Source organism: Durio zibethinus, chromosome 24, assembly GCF_047325235.1.
Source record: "Durio zibethinus cultivar Kanyao isolate XHJ-2024 chromosome 24, ASM4732523v1, whole genome shotgun sequence".
Taxonomy (NCBI): domain Eukaryota; kingdom Viridiplantae; phylum Streptophyta; class Magnoliopsida; order Malvales; family Malvaceae; genus Durio; species Durio zibethinus.
The window spans coordinates 14935655-14954551 of NC_143185.1; the positions used below are offsets into that span (position 1 = coordinate 14935655).

At 32.2% G+C, this 18897-nt stretch overlaps 2 protein-coding genes and 1 pseudogene across 3 annotated transcripts; 1 reads left to right on the top strand and 2 right to left on the bottom strand.

Annotated features, from left to right (window-relative positions):
• The first annotated feature begins 3432 nt into the window (after positions 1–3432).
• On the top strand, positions 3433–7697 carry LOC111316387 (TSL-kinase interacting protein 1-like; annotated as a pseudogene). Its single transcript, XR_016333369.1, has 8 exons — positions 3433–3753; positions 4550–4694; positions 4836–5044; positions 5135–5370; positions 5484–5730; positions 6263–6675; positions 7177–7308; positions 7386–7697. The product of XR_016333369.1 is annotated as a TSL-kinase interacting protein 1-like (transcript).
• A 54-nt stretch (positions 7698–7751) lies between these two features.
• Positions 7752–9133, bottom strand: LOC111316388 (uncharacterized). The gene is made up of 2 exons (XM_089753458.1): positions 8736–9133; positions 7752–8334 (listed from the first exon to the last, which is right to left on the bottom strand). Exons 1-2 carry the CDS (start codon positions 8895–8897, stop codon positions 8065–8067), a joined length of 432 nt encoding a protein of 143 aa, XP_089609584.1. The 5' UTR covers positions 8898–9133; the 3' UTR covers positions 7752–8064.
• Positions 9134–9569: 436 nt separating this feature from the next.
• LOC111316909 (uncharacterized) lies at positions 9570–14473 on the bottom strand. Its single transcript, XM_022919143.2, has 3 exons — positions 14102–14473; positions 12512–12592; positions 9570–10332 (listed from the first exon to the last, which is right to left on the bottom strand). The coding sequence occupies exons 1-3, from the start codon at positions 14258–14260 to the stop codon at positions 9931–9933; spliced, it is 642 nt and encodes a 213-aa protein (XP_022774878.2). The 5' UTR covers positions 14261–14473; the 3' UTR covers positions 9570–9930.
• Between the last annotated feature and the right edge of the window lie 4424 nt (positions 14474–18897).

Consider the following 18897-nt stretch of genomic DNA (forward strand, 5'->3'; position numbering starts at 1 on the left):
TTTTTAATATGTATAAAAAACCTATGACGAACAATAAGGTTTTTCTCATGAAGAAATCCTTCCATTTGAAAATGGCTAAAATTGCTTCAATGGCATTAAATCTCACTAAATTCATAATTGTCAATCAATTGACTTCCATTGAAATTGATTTTGTTGATGAGATTCATGTCATAATTCTTTTGGTATCCCTATCAAGTAGCTGGGAGCTCACGAGGGCAGTGGTTAGTAATTCTACTGGTATTACAAAATTAAAATTCAATGATGTTAGAGATCGAATTCTTGCTGAAAAAATTCATGAAAATGACTTTAGTAAAGTGACGACATTGGGTTTTGCCTTAAATCTTGAGAATAGAAGCATAGCAAATAATAGAAATTCTAATTAAAACAAAGGAAGATCAAAGTCCAGAAATGAAAAAAGTAATTTCAAAGTTGGATGGAATATAGAGTGTTAAAACTATGAAAACACGGGCCATAGAAGAAAAACAATGCTAGGCTCAAAAGAAGAAGGAAAAAAACAAAAAAGATGTTGCAAATGCTATCATTAAAGAAATGAATGATGCACTATTCTTGTCTGTCGATAGTCCAGTTGACTTTTAGGTCATAAACTCAAAGCATCTTTTCATGCCACTACTCATTGCGACATGATGGAAAATTATGTTGTTGGAAATTATGGAAAGGTTTATCTAGCTTATAAAATTTTTTTTGATATTGTTGGTATGGGTGACATTCGTTTAAAAATGCTAAATAGGTCTATATGGAAGATTCAAAAAATGAGGCATATATCAAAGTTTATGTGTAACTTATCTCAATAAGATAGCTTGACGATGAAAGGCATAATATAACATTCACTTGTAGTACATGGAAAGTCATCAAAGGCGTTATGGTTATTACTTGAGGAAGTAAAACAATGACTCTCTACATGACCAGAAGTTCTAAAGATACAGTAAAGACAATTGTTGTTGATGTAACCTCCAACTTGTTGCATTGTAGGCTTAAGCATATGAAAGTTGATATTTTGGAAACAAAAATCTATTCAACATCAACTATATGAAAGTTACGTTTTTGGAAACAAAAAAAAGTTAGCTTCTTAAAAGTTGGAAGGAAGTTGAAACAGAAAAAATTAGAGTTATTCCATTTTGATGTATGAGGGCCTTCATAAGTTGCTTATCTTTGAGGATCTAGCTACTATGTAACATTTATTGATGACTCAACCAGAAAGGTATGAGTTTTTTTTTTTTTTTTTTTTTTTAAGAATAAATCCAATGTGTTTGATGCATTTAAAAGGTAGAAAGCCAGGTTGAGAATGAAACAAATTTAAAAGTGGAATGTTTGAAGTCCAACAATAGGGGAGAACAATTCAACAATAATTTTAGATGTTATTTTGCCACAAATGAAATCAAGACATTGAAAACCATTTTGGGGAGACCTCAACAGAATGTAGTAGCCAAAAAGATTAACAGAACACTAAATGGGGGTGTAAGAAGTATGAGAATACACATGAGGCTACCTAAAGCATTCTAGGCAGATGTAGTCAACACTATTTTTATCAATAGAGGTCTTTCAATACCTTTGGACTGCAGAGTATCAAAATAGGTTTAGAGTGGCAAAAAGGTACAACTCTCATCTTTAAAAGTGTTTGGATTTCTTGCCTATGTTCATATTAATGATGCTACCAAAAGTAACTTGATCTAAAATCAAAAAAATACTACTTTATAAGTTATGGAGACACTGAATTTGATTATCGTTTTTAGGATGATCAAAATTGAAAAATTATTAGACGTACAGATGTGATCTTCAATGAGTAAATTATGTATAAAGACAACTAAGCAAGATTTTAAAAACTACAAATTCTAAAATAAAAAAGTGCGAGGCAATTCATTTAAAAGGCTTTCCAGTTAATGATTTACAACATAATGCTTGAGAAACCCAATAGAATATAGTCCTAGATGTCAATCAATCCATTCTAGTAGTAGAACTTAGAAGATCTTCAGAGACAATTAGGCCGCCACATAAATTTTCTCCCTCGTTGAATTACATTCTTTTAATTGACAAAGGTGAACCAAAATGTTATGAATAAACAATACAAGTTGATGATTCAATCAAGTAGGAGAGAGTCATGAAAGATGAGATGGATTCATTGATGTCAAACCAAACATGGCAGTTAGAAGAACTACCAATAGGAAAGAAAGCATTATAAAATAAATGAGTTTATTAGATAAAAGAAGAACATGATGACAGCAAATGATATAAAGCAAGGCCAGGGGTAAAAGGTAAAGGCATTGAGTACACCGAGATTTTCTTTTCAGTGATGAGAGTTATAACAACCAACTTTCATCTCTAATAATTAATAAAAGTTGAATGTGTCTCATCTTTTAACAATTAAGAGTGCTGGATATGCGCCCCGTATTGCCAAACTCGTGATATAGAATTCGAATAACGTGGTGAAGTATAGCTCATTCTAGATACTGAGCTTATGCTTTCAGTTATAAGATGTGTTGCTCATTCGGAAGAAGTGCTGCTTGCCCACTATTACAAGTTTCATGTCGTTTCTGCTTCTCCCGGTAAGATATAAAAGAAAGACCTTCAGCGATAAAGTAAACTTTCAATTGTAAATAATTACATCACAAAAAAGATGCATGTCAACTATTAAATGATAATCTCAATCGGATTTAGTTTGCTTAGACGTCGAAGAAAAAGTAAAACAAAAGGGGGAAGTTTAGTTTAATTCAAGGTGTGAATCGAATTCCTCCTCTTATCCTAGAAAGAATTTCAGAAGTTTCTCCTTGAAGGCATCATGCAGCGTCTGGTTACAAATTAGTGACATTGCTCATAGTTTCTGACATGCATTAATTCATGTGTATTAGTAGCTAATTCAGTAATCGATATGAGGTTTCAACATAAAGGATAAACTGAATATGAGGCAGCGAAGGGTAAGTGTGACCCTCAAATCTGTTGTTCCTTCAGTTTGAGTTTCATTTAAGTTCACCTTAACATGCATGATACCTGGCTTTTCAAGAATTGCCCAAAAAAACTCAGGACAAGCTGGTTTTTATGATGACTTGAAATTAATACCATGTTGACAAATCTTTGATGGAAACTTAAAACAGTTGGATATATTAATTCAACATTAAAGAAATCTTTCTGTTGGCAATTGAACCGATCATATTAAATTTGTATAAATATAAATTAATTTAAAATCATATATAACATGATATATTATTATTTGTTTTGTATATTATACATTATAGTTTACATTATAAATATATTTTTTAAATGATTAAATCCAATCGGTTCAAATTGATCGGTTCAAACCAATCAAACAGATTGATCTCAATTGCCTTCGGAAATAAATTACATTTTAGTTTAATTGGTGCGGTTATTTTTAAATAAATTCCATAACTTAAGCTTTTGATTTTCAGACGGAATAAATTGAACCAACCGAATCCTGTCGTACATATGTTTCTTATTCAATAAAAGAATTATTTAGAATCCGGAAAAACTTATTGGGGCCAGCCTAGTGAACTTGAATGGGCCTCCGTGCCCATAGCTGATATTATGGCGCTCGGCTGGGCTCTCATGTAAAATGATTTAGCGGGATTCCATTTCGATTGTCTATTTTATACTTTTTGCCAAAACAAACGCGACCTTATAATTTTCTTGTGATCATCAAATTCCCGCCAATACTTTTCACCGCTTTCAAATCTCTCTCTCGCTCTTTCTGCTCTGTCTCTGCTCTGCTCTGATTCGATTCAGGTAAAACTCTCCGTCTTTTTTTATAGAACTAAGATTTTTAGGTTCAATTTCAATTCCCATGATTTTCGTTTTGATTTCTATCCTTAACTTTACTCAAAATTTTCTGATGATTTGTAATTTCAATTTTGATTCTTTAGCGGGACCTTATTTGTTTGCAGTTAATTGCTCGAGTTTGTTATGCTTAATCACTTCCCTTGCAACCCTAATTTGTGAAATTAGGGTTCGACTCTAGGGCAATTGAATTTAATCCATTTTGGCATATCATTAACTTTACTCAAAAATTTCTGATGATTTGTACTTTCAATTTTCATTCTTTAATTATGACCTTATTTATTTGCGGTCAATAGCTCGAGTTCGTTATTCTTAATCTCTTCCCTTGCAACCCTAATTTATAAATTAGGATTCGACTCTCGGGCAATTTAATTGAATCCGTTTTGGCATAGCTTTAAGTTGAAGTTCACGAATAGAGGGGTTTTTTTTTAATCTAACATTTTGGCTTTTCTTTGCTTCAATTACTAGTTGTAAACTGCTAAAATCTAAATGCTCGAATAAAACCAAAGGCTAAATGTGAATAATTGTTTGGAGTTGGAATTTAGAGTGCCCTTTTTTAATCTTGGTTTTTAGAGAGTTAAAAGATATGAGTTTTTTTTAACTGAAAGCTACCGGCGGCAAACCCTCATAGAAATTAGTTTGTGCTGATTTTTGTTGTTGATTTTTTAACTGCAATGTTGGTGCATATTTTTTTGTTTAAAGTACTTTTCAGTTTTATCTCATTTACCATTGGTTTGGTTAATAGGAAAGCTTTGTTGACATGGGAACTAACAGAAAGAGAAGGGTGAAGGCCTTGGAACCACATTCAGAGATTGATACGAGCAAGGGTTGTAATGGAGTTGAGAAATCTAGAAAGAAAAGTGTTCAGCAAGAGTTTCACAAAGCAACGGGCAGGGAAAAGGATCTATGTTTTATACTTGTTTTGTTTTACCTAGAAGTTTATCTTTTAAAGAATGAATGTTGCTGTGTTTCGTAATTTGGTGTACTTGAATTGTGCTTTTAACTTTAAGCTTTTGATCTTCTAATTTTAGGAAAAATTGAAAAAGATGAACATTCATCACTTTCTGGCTCGGGTGAAGCGTTATCTTTGAGGTTTGAAACAGGAACTACAAATTTTGTGGAAGAAATTACAAAGTTACCTGGACTTGACCTTAATACAGGAGAAAGACTCCATCCTTCCGCTAAGATTAAGTTGCAGCTTTTTCCAATAAATGAAAACACTCGTCTAGGGTTAGAAAAGGTAAAACTTTACAAATGAATACATTTTAAACAGTTTAAAAACTCTTTATAAACGATGCATAGGCTGAGGGTTAACTATTGTTTCCTCTAGGATGGATTTCATCCATACTTGGAACTAACTTTAAGTGTTAGGAAGAAGATATCTTCTGTACTTAAGCACCTAGATAGCAAGTGGGGCAGTTCAAGCATTGCTGTTGGGGAGGCCATGCTTTCCCCATATAATATAGCCGAAAATCTGGCCAGTTACAGGTGGACGAGAAATGACACTTGCATCAGTGCCAGGGATGTCTATGCAACAATTGGAAGCCCAGCTGTGTTTCGCTTAAGGTCTAATATCTCGTTACTTTTCTTATTCTTTATTTTTGGACTCTTCTTTTATAACTTAAGTTTGTGGGCTCCCAAAGTTTGTTTGCAAATAGTGACTGAATTCTACGTTGAAGGTATGGATGGACGTCTGGTCTTGAAACAAATACCCTGAGACAGCCTCCTGCATTGGCTCCCTTCGAGGCCTCTTCAAAACTTGAAGATGTACAAAAAGGTTGCAATACTCACATGCAGAATACATATGGCAATGGTGAAATAACTGAGGTAACAAATGAAGAGCGTGAAAAACAAATCATTATTAGTCGAGAATCAAATGCAGTTGCTGCCGAGAAGATGCCATCTAATGGAGCGGTTGATTCTATGGTACGGAGAATATGGCCAGTTTTCTTCTTATTTTTGCTTAATTTTGTTCACCTAGAGAATTAGTGATTGAAATGTCTTGTTATTTTTGGTAATAGGGCATTGTGAGTAAACCTGGATCGAGCATTTAATAGGTTACAAGTTACAGCAATGACATGGGCACGTCAATATATTAGATGGTCATATGAATTTTGCCTATTATATTTAACTCTTCCATGTTATTTTTGGTAATAGTGCATTGCGAGTAAACCTGGATCAAGCATTTAATAGGGTTACAAGTTACAACAATGACATGGGTGGGTCAATATATTAGATGGTAATATGACTTTTGCCTATTATATTTACCCCTTTTATTCTGATGATTAGAATTTTACAGGCTCATGAGATAAGGCTTTGGGATTGGATCATAGTTATTTGATTATGTTGAACTTGACACAAAACTAAGACATTTTTTGTCCCAGAAGGGTGCTAGGTTGAAATAAGTTTCATGTTAAATAATTTACCTTTATGAAAGTGTTTTTTTTTCATCTATTAGGATAACGAAGTGAGGATGGATAGTGGCATTGGGCATCATTGGCAATGTGGGCAGATAGTGTAACGAACATTAGCATATGAGGCCTGCTGTCAGAAGCATCATTGCAGGGCAGGTTCAATAATTGTGATCCAAAACCAAATGGGATCACTGCAGCGTTGCAATCATCTCAATTAATCTCTGATTCATTTGATGCTTTCGTTACCTACCAAATGAATCCCTCTCAAAATCCAAGGCCGCCACCTCAGGACTCACATTCCTCGATTTTGGATGCTGAAGATACATGCCATGCATTTCCATTTCAAAAGTTTTCTTCTTTGGGCAAAGATGCTATAGCTTCTGGTGGGAGTGCTTATTCTCATGCTGGCAGTCAGGACACCGGTTCTAAGTCATTCAAACATCCCAATCCAATGGAGGTTTGCTAAATTTTTATTATAATTGTCACTTCCATTATCACAATTGCAGAAGTGGTTCTCATATCTTATTTTTTCTGTAGAATAGCCACCAAGCTTTTCCTATTTTGTTGCTAAAAGCTATTAAGTCTAGTAATCGAACATTTCTAACTCCGTTGGTAGGCATAACTGGACAGCTATAAAAACAATTTCCATGAATAATAGTATTCAGTCATGTGAACAATTCAACATAGTTGTTATTTTGATGTGGTCCGGGATGGTTTGCTGGATTCTTAAGATTTCAAACATAAGTTTTGATGGAAAAGATTGTCATTTCCATTATTTGTAATTTTATTTCTTAAAACACCAATGAATGACATTAATTCGCCTTTAAGATAATCTGTTGACGCTGCTCTTTCGTATCCGATACTTGAAAGTTTTTTCTTCGAAGTAGTGTTATTTTAAGTCATTACATGCATAAGACATTCCAAGATTTTGATATGTTCCAAAAATTCCTCTTCGCAGGTCAATATTCAATTACAAGGCCAGGCTTGCCAACAATCAGACACAGACTTACTAGTTTGCTTGCGAGTATTTAATGATGAAAGCAGCCTGGGGCTCTCAGGCATCAAATGGGGACTTCAATTTATTATCCAAGTTGTTTCTTTCTTTCTTATATGACTTGGATTTCCATGGCCCGTTACATTTTCTTTTCTTCGGAATGTTGGATGCAGACAGACTCTTTGGGGCCCTTTGATCTCGGCTTATCTTCTTCCCGCAAAATTATCAGTGGAGACAAAATGAGCATCAGTGGCATTGTCAATTAGTAGGTTCCTCTTGAAGATATGAATGTACAGGACGTAGTAAAACTCGAAGTAAAAGAGAAAAGCTACGATATTCATTGTATAAAAACTTTCAACCTGTCAACTTTATAAACTACTATATTGTAAATTTGGTTCTGGCTCTGTTCATGAGGTTCAGAAACACTACATTGCGAATGGGAAGCAAGCAATAATGATGATAAACCTGAACTGAAGGTTAAAAACAGTTTTAGTTCGTATTGTTTATTTTGTTTTTGAGATGGCAATAGAGCGACAGAGTTGAAAACATCACAAATTGTAACTTAAATTATAGCTTTCCATAGCCAGAGTGCCAATAAGAGGATTGCCTGCTTTTTTCTTTTAAAGGAGACCAAAGAAATTACCTCCACTCCTCTTGTTGCCAAAGAAATGCAGATAGTTGCCTTGCTGTCTCAGCTACTCTCAGAAACATCTCAAAATCTCACTATGTAACTATGAAAACTTAATAATTGAATTTGCACTACAAGTAAGAGGATTTCATGATTTCTAAACACACAATAAACTTTCACCAGAAGAAAAACAAACATAAAATCCAGTAAAAGACCATAAAGGTTTAACAAGGAAAATAATGGCCAGGACAGTCGGCATGCATGTCCATGGAGTTATTAGAGCTGGGGAAATTGACATCCCTATTTTGTTGGTGAGAATAGTTGCTCTCGATATTGTGTTGTCCGTTTATGGAAGATACAACATTGTTTGAATTGTAACCACCCTGCACCAAGGGGTAGTGCTGAAGGCTCCGACAAACAGGGCTCGAGAGGGCATTTGACAAAACAGAGTTCTTAACTAGGTTATCACCAGATCGAACTCCTTGAGCCATTTGCTGATGAGAATAGAAATATATTTAGGCTCCCTTTAATTGGTATTAATTTTTTGTTTCTTCAAAATTCAAAATTGAGAATAGAAATATATTTAGGCTCCCTTTAATTGGTTACTTTTCGTTTCTTCAAAAGTTGCTATAAAAAAAATTCAAATAAATAATAAACAGAAAATCATATAAAATTACCAATGATCGAATGATTAAGATATAACAACAATTAAAACAAAATTGTTGCATGTAAAAGTAAAATCATGCAGCTTGTCACACAATACACAAAATTATTATTATATATGGTAATTAAACACAAAAATATATAGAATTCAGCCACATATATAGTTGATATATTGATTTATTAAATAAACAAATAGAGAAAAAAAAAAAAAAAAAAAAGAGGGTTAGGGAGCATACCAGCGCGTGACGTCACCGGCCTGAAAGGAAAGGCGTAGGTGGTTCACGGCCTGCGTGTAAAGCTGGGAGAGGGAGTTTGCGGGGCTGCAAAAGCTCGTGCAGATGCTCCGGTCAACCTCGTCTAGGCGGGTGGCGTCGAATTTTCTCTTCTTAGCCATTTTTTTCTTTTTTATTTAAAATAAATTAGAAAAAAAAAAAGAATAAATAGATAAAAAGGAGCTGTTTATTAAATTGGCTTACATGCGTTAGTTGATATATATAGGGGTAGTGAGAAGAAGAATTGGAGGGTGGGGAGAGAGAATTTGGGATGTTTGATTGGGACTTTTACGAACCATGACGTTAATTTGAGTTGTCTCATGGGCCGCCTTTCATCGCTGTTTCAAGTTATTCTTCAACTTTTAAATAATAAAAAAAAAACACCCTTATTTTACTGTCTTAGTAGACAAACAAATTTTAACTCACAGCTTCAATGCTGAATTTTTTTTTTTTTTTTATGGATAAAAATATATAGATATGGAAAGTTCTAAAATAAAACAAGGTAACACTGTATTTAAACAATATTTAGCAATATCCTTTTAGTAACAAGTGCCAGCACTCTTTAAGATTAGTTAACATATTATTTATAGTAATCGAGAACTTTTCATATTAGTTGACATACTATTTATAGTAATACGCAGAAGTTGATTCATCTGTGATAATAAATGCATAAAAATATTGGGTGTTTGTTTCACTTAATTTGATTCAATAAAAGTGTAATGAAAATTGGATATTTCAATGATTGGCCTAATAAAAATAAACTTAACATAAAAAGAAAATGATTTATGAACTAATAAAGGGAAGATGAGCTGCTTGCAGGCTTTTGAAGTTATATATTCCTGTTAGCAAACATAAAGGATTCGTACTTGCTTTGTATCTTACAACTTTACGTTGGTCATCAGCCACTGGGGTTGCCGGGACAAACAAGGTACTGCAAGTCTTGGTAAACCTAACACGCTATTGTGACAACTTCAACGGTTTTTTCCTGCTAGATGTCCCCCAGCTAGGCAAACCTTAGACATTTATAATAATACAATAAATAATACATAAACATTGAACTTCAATACATTTGCACAGAATCTCGAGTTTCCTAGCCTCGTAAGAAATTTTACCAGAAAAAAAACTATTAAAAAAAATAAAAAACCAGAGAGAAATTCAAAGAGGAGAGTCATGGCCTGGACTATCAGCATGCATATCCATGCAATCATTAGCGCTTGGGGAATTGGCTTCGCTATTTTGTAGGTGAGTGTAATTGGTCTCATTATTTCGAGGTTCATTGGCAGAGGACACAATATTGTTTGAATGGTAACCACCCTGAACTGAATGGTAGTGCTGAAGGCTCCGACGAATAGGACTGGATAGTGCATTTGAGAATACAGAGTTCTTTGCCTGGTAATCCCCAGAACGAACTCCCTGCGCAATTGTTGCTGCTGAAATTGGAGTAGAAGAAAAAGGAGCACTTAACGTATTCAGGTGTGTAGCAGTTTGAGGATGCTGGAACTGAAATGAGAGCCTGGGGGACATTGGAGATTCCTCTGCTCCATATTCCAAATCATTCTACAGAAATTCAAAAAAAAAAAGAAAATGTTCAAAGGTCACTTCATTTTTCCATATAAATGTAACTATTCTTTATCTTCCGCAATATTTTTAAAAAGTATACAAAATAAAAATTGCAAGAAAACAACAAATACTGTTTGCCTATCAACTACATATAATATACAAACAAAATGATTCGTGTCAAATACTAGACATACCACAATGTTAATAATCTTCCAGATTATGAATCAGTAATATGTTACCTAACAATCATCACCATCCATCCATGCCATAAAACCATTATTGATGAAATAGTTACTACAGCTTCATGTACCTTGATATTTTAAAATCATTACGTGTGGCATAAATAAATAACTTGAGGACATGATAGTTCCCTCACTTTAGTGCAAGGTTAGTTTGAAGTACAAAGAAGTGTCAAAGCCAACTTAATTCAACACATGGCCTCATCTAAAGAACCCAGATTATACATTAATGTCCTCTAAGCTAACTCTATTTGTCCATCATTAGTTCAGAAACCAGGCGCAAGACAGTGTCAATCCGAGAGGTAATTGTGCTTGAAAGCACCAATGTTCCTCCTGTACATCACACAATCATACATTTGCTGCACTCAGATGCAACGATATGTTCAAACAGCAGGCATGTGCAACACACTAAGTTGCCGTGATTGTACCTCATATTCTGTTGTTACCAGTGGCACATAGCAATAAGACAATTTACAATAATTTGTAGCACTACCAGTTCAAACCTGTGCCACATTTCCTCGAAAGCATGCAACAACTCCCTATAAAAGCTAAGAAAGACAAAAGATGGTATTCACAAAAGAACCTCTCCAATTCAAAACCACAACATCAGCCTAACAGAGTTAGAGGAGGCATGTGCTAAATAACCACTTTCCATTTTGGTTAAAAATAGAATTGGTAGCTGCCCTTAACTATTCTCGCTCAGTGGAATGAGGAATCGTCTTTTTTTTTTTTTTTACACTAGACTCTCTTGTGAACAACTTTTCCCTATTTCTCTAAACTGCTCATTTCCAAGATCAACTCTCTAATCTTAAGAGTTACTACTTAAAAAACCAGAAGGAAGCCTACGAAAGGTCCTTCACACATTCAATGCAATCAATCCACAACCACAAGTGTTGCCAGCTCAAACTTTGTTTCTTGATAAAAATCAAACTTCATTTAGATATTTTTCCAATGTAACTTTACTCACTTGAGTCCTAAATCTCTAAAGAAAAACATCTATTTTCTCACTATATTAACTCATTATGTTCCTCTGTTTCCCACTAATCCCCATAAAATTCAGACTCCAAAAGACCAAAAAAAAAAAAAAAAAAATTTGTAAATTGTCCATTATAGCTGCTCAACTTACTTCCTTTGTTAGGCCTGTACTGCACAAATTGGTCAAAGTTGGAGAAATCTCAATTGCTTGGGTCCTTAACAAATGGTAATTTTAATGGAAAGTGTTCAACCTTATTATCTCCTTATTATCTAGGGACATCAGTGACTCATTGAATAAGTTTTACATGACCCTTACTGAAATCAACAGGAAAAATATGCTAGGAACTAGATGAGCACATATTCAGTCCGACAGAGCTTGGGCAAATTTTACTGAAGAGAATATCTCAAGTTTAAGGCCCTACTGTTCAGATACACTTATCAGGATGTAGAGAAAACCTCAACAGCGATTGCTTTCCAGGAAAGTATCATTATTTCAACTTCTAACCAAGAATCATGCATCTATCAATTAGGAATTACACCTAAATGGTAACAGTCCATTCTATCCTACTTTACCCTTCTCATCCTCCCACCCACTTACTTTACTCTCATTTCCATCCAAAACCCGAAACATACTTCTAACCCAGGATCATGCATCTATCAATTAGAAATTCCAGCAAAGTCATTGTCTCTTCTATCTTATGCTACCCACCTCATCCTCCCACCAATTTATTTTACTCTCAGTTCCATTCAAACCCCCAAACAAACTGATCTAGTTAGGTGCTTAACTGTTTGGACACTCCAATTAAATTCATCAGAATGATGCAAAAACATACTGTTGGATGAAGCATTAAGTTCAAAACAAAAGGTATAAAATTAAGTAGAAGAAAGGTATTAAGAAAAGGAATGACCATGCACTAAACAGATTCATCAAAACAATAAAAGCAATAAATCACAAAAGATACCTGCAAATAAGCAACTATATCAGCTGTTGTCACCCTTGATCCTTCCTCTTGCTGCCTCAAAATCCATTGAAAAATTTTTTCCTTCAGGGAAAGAGGAAGAGAGTGAGGAAGGATTTATATAATAGATGCAATACCCAAGCCCAACCAGGGACACATATGAAAACACAATTATACAACTGAAATATGAAAGCCAAACGAATGTCTACAGCAATATTTAAAAACCGAGGGCAACAATCAGAAAGAAGCATTTCAGTGGAGAAACAAGAACATAGTAGGCTGAAATTATCCAGAACAAACATTCTTGTTCATTTTTAAAATTTAAGACAAAACAGAGCAAGAATACGGAGGCAAAGGAGTAAAAGCAAGGATGAAAATCAACCACAAGAAAAATTCAAGGTAAATTAACAAACCAATAAATCACAATAGAGGGAATAAAGAATTAGAAGTATGGAAATCTATTGTGAGAACACAAGTTCAAGAGTTAGGAAACTGTTTCCCTTTTTGCTACAAACACAAAGAGACAAAAAGGCGTGCATGCTATCCATGGTCATCAATTTTGCCACAGCGGAAGCTATGACTGCTTTTAGGAGCTCAAAGCAGCCACCTTGCAGCTTCTAAATTGCCTTAGTGCTGCCATATATTTGTTTGAGGGCTTAATGGCTCTTCAATATAGGCTTGAACTTGTGGGACAATCTTTCTATAATATAATAATCTCTATAAAACGGATGTGACTGATTTATCTTAATCTGTCAGCATAACAAAACATGATGGCACATCCTTAGGGTCAGTCTGGGTTTCACTAGCTTCTAAATTTCTCAAAAAAGTTGATTTTGAAACAAAAGACTAGTAAAAATTAAAATCATAGTAATTCGCTAAAACAAAAAAAAAAATAGCTAAAATGTACCATCAATTATAACATAATTTAATTTGTTTATGTAAAACTAAAATTACACATTTTGTCATTCAAAATAATTATCTTGTTCTTAATTCTTCAAAAGTATAATGTACTTCTATCCAAATGCACTTTTTACTTTTTGCATCTGAAAGCAAAAAAAAAAAGTATCACAAAAGAGTAACCGAAAAATGCCTATGTATTATTGTATTTAGTAATTTTATTTATTTTTCTCCATTTTTCAACAAAATAGCTCATCCAATAATTTTTCATTTTAAGCTAACAAAGACTAAGAACTTCTGATAAACTTCAATCAGCATTCCAAAACTTCAATTTGCAAAAAAAAAAAAAAAAAAAGGCAGAGGAAAGTAAGAAAAATCCCAACACCAATTACAGCAGGGAAAAATAATTCACTTTCCAACAATGGTGACAAAGCCGATACCTTTTACCAGATTACAACAAACAAAAAACCTCAAAAGCAAACGGGCAATTAAACACTAACCCAATTAATTCCTCCAAAACATGATTTTGTTTCTTACAATTTTGTTCCTAACGAAAATTTCCATTTTTTTATTCATTCCTTTTCAAACATAGCAAATTAGAAATTGTCCAACAAAAAAAAAATTATACTTGATACAGATATAGAGAGATAAGAAAAAAAAAAGACGAGGGAATAAATTATAGAGATAGAAGCAAACCAGTGCGTGACGTTCGCCGGCCTGGAAAGAGAGGCGCTGCTGGTTCATGGCCTGCGAATAAAGCTGCGAAAGCGAGTTAGCCGCGCTGCAGAAGGTGGTGTACGTGCTCCGATCCACCTCATCCAGGCGCGTAGCACCGGATTTCCTCTTCTTCGGCATAGCTTTTTTATGATTATTAAAAATATAAACGAAAAGAAAATTAAACCCTAACAGAGAGAAAGAGGAAGAGAAAAAAAATAGAAAGGATTGAGTTGCGGGCGAAATAAGGAAGGAAGGAAGAGAAAAGAAAAGAAGGGAAAAGATGAGAGAAGAGAAAGGCAAGGAAAGTTGGTGGAAGATAGAGAGAGTGTGTATTTTCAAATTGGTGATAAGCTGGACAGCCTATGAGGCTGTCTCTTTTGGATATTTTACCACGTAGATCACACCTGTTTTGCCTTTATGGATTAGTGGATACCACCGACAGAAAGAATCCGCCACCAAAAGTTAGTGCTCACTACAGTCCAAGATTGAGCACGGTCTATCTTCTACAATTCATTCAGGTTTGTTTTATTTTGAATTATTTTGAAAATATTAAAAATTTTATTTTAATATGTAAATATATTAATTTAAATTAAATAAAAATTAGTTATTTGATAACGAAATATTTACAAGACGGTTCATATCGAGACTTCAAATTTGTTATCCAAAACTCGGTCTTAGTCAAGCCCATGGGCCTTGCAAATTTAATTCTACTACATTTTGCTCTATAAATGTTTGTTTCGGTAAAAAAAGTGATATTTAAAAAAATAATTTTTTGTATTTTTTAGTAATTATTTGATCAAAATTAATTCATTAATAAAATAATTTTTTGATAGACGAAAAATGAGATTATTTTTTAAAAAATTATCCTTCACTTTTGAAAAGAAAATGATAATTTACAAAAAAAAAAATGTTAATCCATAAGACTACTTATCAAGCTCATAAGTATAGTTCTACTTAAGTCAAATCTTAAACATAATTTTTTAAGTTGAGGCATAATTTATCCCAACCCAAAGTGTTATTATATTACTAAAAATATTTTAATTTAATTTAATTAAAATTTTAAATATTAATATTAAATATCTTTGAATATTTTAATTTTAAATGTTTGTATTGTGTATTTTATATATTATTAATCATAACTATTTTTAATATTTAATAATAAATAGTATTATATTTGTAATTTTAATAATAAATAATAATATATTAAATGATATTTTTATTGTTTTAATAATTAATATTATTTCATATAATAGTATTATTTAAATAATAAAAATATTTTAATAATTTCTTAATATTTTTAAATTTAAAATATATTATTTTTATATTTTATTAACAAATATATTTATATTACAAGTAAATTTTAGCATTAATCATCGAACTATCACTAGATTCTCAAATAGGTCAATCAATTTTGATTTTGATTTGTACTACTAAAATTATTAAAATTTATTAAATGTATCAAATTTAATCATTTTAATAGATTTCATTCAAAACATAAACAAAAAAACATGATAGCCACGTAACAATCGTGTCAACTGTCATATAAGCCAAAATAATGTAAAAAAAATTATTTCACTCTTTTTTTTTCTTTGGTCAAATGACCATCCCTCTGTTTGACCAGACCCAAGATCAACCTGTCAAAAGTATCTTCACCGTGCTTCTGTCGGCCACCATTTGGGCACCAGCCTTTTCTTCTTTCGCTCCTCTTCTTCTCGGCTAGATTGAATTCTTTCAAATAAGGTTTGTTTTAATGTTGCAAATGCCAATATTAAAAAAAATAAAAAAGTAAACTTCTTGTCATTTGAGATTAGTATGACGAGGTCGAATAGCCTCATGGTCAAGGTTTCAAATAGCATATGTATAATGGCATTGTGATCTTATTTTATGATTTCGGTGGTTTTCGTTACCGTTGCATACTTAAAATTGGGTTGTGAATAAAATTTATAATCATAATGATTGCATTTTGTTCACAATCCAATTTAAAAAATAAAGATAACGTAGATGAAATTTAAAAGAGATTAAAAGATAGATGACGAATATGATATGTTTGTCGATTTTTAGAGAAAGAGTTAGAAAAAATTTTGGACGTGGGTTTCTACCTTCCCTTTTTGGTTATCAAAGTTTGGGGAAAATTTTAGGGGAGAGGGGTGCTAGTGAGGGGGACACGCGGGTTTAGTGGGGTGGGGTAGGGTGAGTGGGTGGGTGAGTGAGTTTTTATTTATTTAATTTTATAGTTAATTTTATTAAAACATAAGTTTAAAAATTTATAATATTTGAAATTATATATATATATATGAATTTTAGATAAAAATTTTTAATAAATTTTTTTGTATAAATTAGATAAAAAATAATTAAAATTAAATATTATAATTTAATTTTGTTATTTATTAATTTATGATTTTATATTTAAAATTTAAATAATTTTTTTTGTTATTTTGGTATTTATATCGTTGTAAATTTTTTTATTATTAGATTAATTCTTATTAATTTATAACTATAGTTGATGAAATTTGAAAATATTTTATTTTTAAGTTTATAATTTTATTAAATATGGATGTTTGGTATTTAACATATTATGTTTAGTTAATATTTTGATTTGTCAAGTATTAATTTTGAATATAAACTTGGCTCAAGTAAAAATTTTATTGTTAAATCAAATATAAATGTTTTATTATAATCTAAATAAAATTATGAATAATTTTTTTAAAAAATAAAAAACATAGATGTCATAAACTGTTTTAAGAAAAAACATTAAACAATAATTTTTATAATTATAATTATAATTATTATATTTTATAACAAATTATGTAAAATTAAAAAAAATTTACCATCATGATAACCATAATGATTTTCGTTATATCGAAAATGCAATAAATACGACGTAATAAAAAACATGACTGCGAACGCTATTTAAATCTCTGCTCAGGACTATCTCCTAAAACCTCACCCAATTTGTACACCATCATCTCAAACAACATAAACATGGCCCGCTAGCTAACGCTTCCCATAGGCAGCATCGTTCTTGGTTTCTCCCCAACACCATCTTCCTTATCATCAGCCATTCTCTATGCTGGTACATACACCACTACATTTTCATGCTTCACATTGGATCCCGTTTCAGGCTAGGCAATCAGCAACAAGACTCTACCACCGTGCAATCCTGCCATCCAGAATGTGGCATCAACGATGGAAAACTCCTCCACGACCGGTTGAGGCTAAAAGAAGGTATGTGGAAGTAATCGGAGAAGTGGTCATGTCGAAGACTAAGTGAGAAGGGAGGCCTCGATGAGCGAGGCGCATGCACAGGGCCTTTAGCATTAGACCTTCTCGGCCTACTCCATCGAGAAATATACGACCCTTTTGGGTCGACGCTATGGAGGTCACCTTGGCTACCATTAGGTTTAAGGCTAGTGGGTGGGTAGTAGGTTTGGAGAAGATGGAAGCTATATGGTTGCATATTAGCGAGGGTAAGCTTGCCATTGAAGCGTTCTCAGTGTCCATAGCGGCAGAGTTTCTAGGTTATTGAGTTAGTAGAATTTAGAAGATCGTCTTTGGTATAATGTTGCTGGGTCCTTATGACTTTTATCTCCTTGAGTCGTTTATTTTATCTTTCGTAAAAGACAAATGACATGAGAAGTGCAGAAAAGACGCGGGTTCAACAACATGAAATTTTCTTCCTAAAATTTGAGAATAAATCTCTAATTCATTCTCAAATTCACTTGCAAAAAATGATAGTTGGTACTTAAATTTCACACATTAATTTGCCACTGTCTCAATTGAATCACCATTATTTCATCAAGGTGAAATGAACGGCTTACGTGGCAGTTGACATGGCTGTCTGCAAGGTTATCATGGCTTTTTCTGATAATGTTTCAGATGAAGTCTGCTAAAGTAACTCAGTTTGATACACTTAGCAAACTTTAATGATTTCATTAATACAAATCAGTGACCTATTTAGAAATCTAAAAATGATTCAGTGACTAATACTGAAATTTATTATTTATAGTACTATTTTAATAGTATAAATATTTTTTTTATATTTTAATAACAAATGTTACTATTTTTAACATTACTATATTAATAGAAATAATATTTTATGAATAATAATACAATTTTAAATATTTTGAAATATTAAAATAAATAATAATAAATTGTATTGTTTTAAGTGTTTAATATCAACATAAAATTTTAATATCAAATATTGTTATTAAAATATAACTATTTTAAATATTAATAAATTTAAAAATCAATAATTTAAATAATAAATAACAATAAATTGTCTTGTTTTAAATGTTTAATATCAACATAAAATTTTAATATTTTAATAGTTATGTCAATATTATTTGAATAAAAAATAGATTTTTCAAAAAATAACCAAACAATAAAAAACATTTGTCTTTGACTCATCCTAGAATATATTTAGTTTTTCAAAAAATATAAATATTTTTCAGAAAATATGTTTTGGAAGGTAATTTTCACGAAACAAACGAAGCCTAAATATATGTCTCCCTATTTAAAGAATTTAGTTCAAGTACCTCGTCTCCATACTTAAAAAATATATATAGTGATTAAAGTGAAAATAAAAATTTATACTAGTAATTTGGAAAATGAATTACTACTCATTTTAGCTATTAAAAAAATACAATTATTTCAAATTTTAAAATTTCAACTCTATCACATGAAATCTTTCAAATTGCCAATAGTTATGTGATCTATAAGTAAGAGTACTTAGACTTTTAATTTCAGTGACTATAATTCAAATCCTAAAAACTTTA

Bases quoted from the DNA above. Each gene is read 5' to 3' on its own strand.
- LOC111316388 (XM_089753458.1), bottom strand. From the start codon at position 8,897: ATGGCTAAGAAGAGAAAATTCGACGCCACCCGCCTAGACGAGGTTGAC. The intron at 8,335-8,735 runs GCTCCCTAACCC...TATTCTCATCAG, and splicing joins GTGACGTCACGCGCTGGTAT to CAAATGGCTCAAGGAGTTCG.
- LOC111316909 (XM_022919143.2), bottom strand. From the start codon at position 14,260: ATGCCGAAGAAGAGGAAATCCGGTGCTACGCGCCTGGATGAGGTGGAT. The intron at 12,593-14,101 runs GTTTGCTTCTAT...CTTTCCCTGAAG, and splicing joins CCGGCGAACGTCACGCACTG to GAAAAAATTTTTCAATGGAT. The intron at 10,333-12,511 runs GTATCTTTTGTG...GAATTTCTGTAG, and splicing joins ATATAGTTGCTTATTTGCAG to AATGATTTGGAATATGGAGC.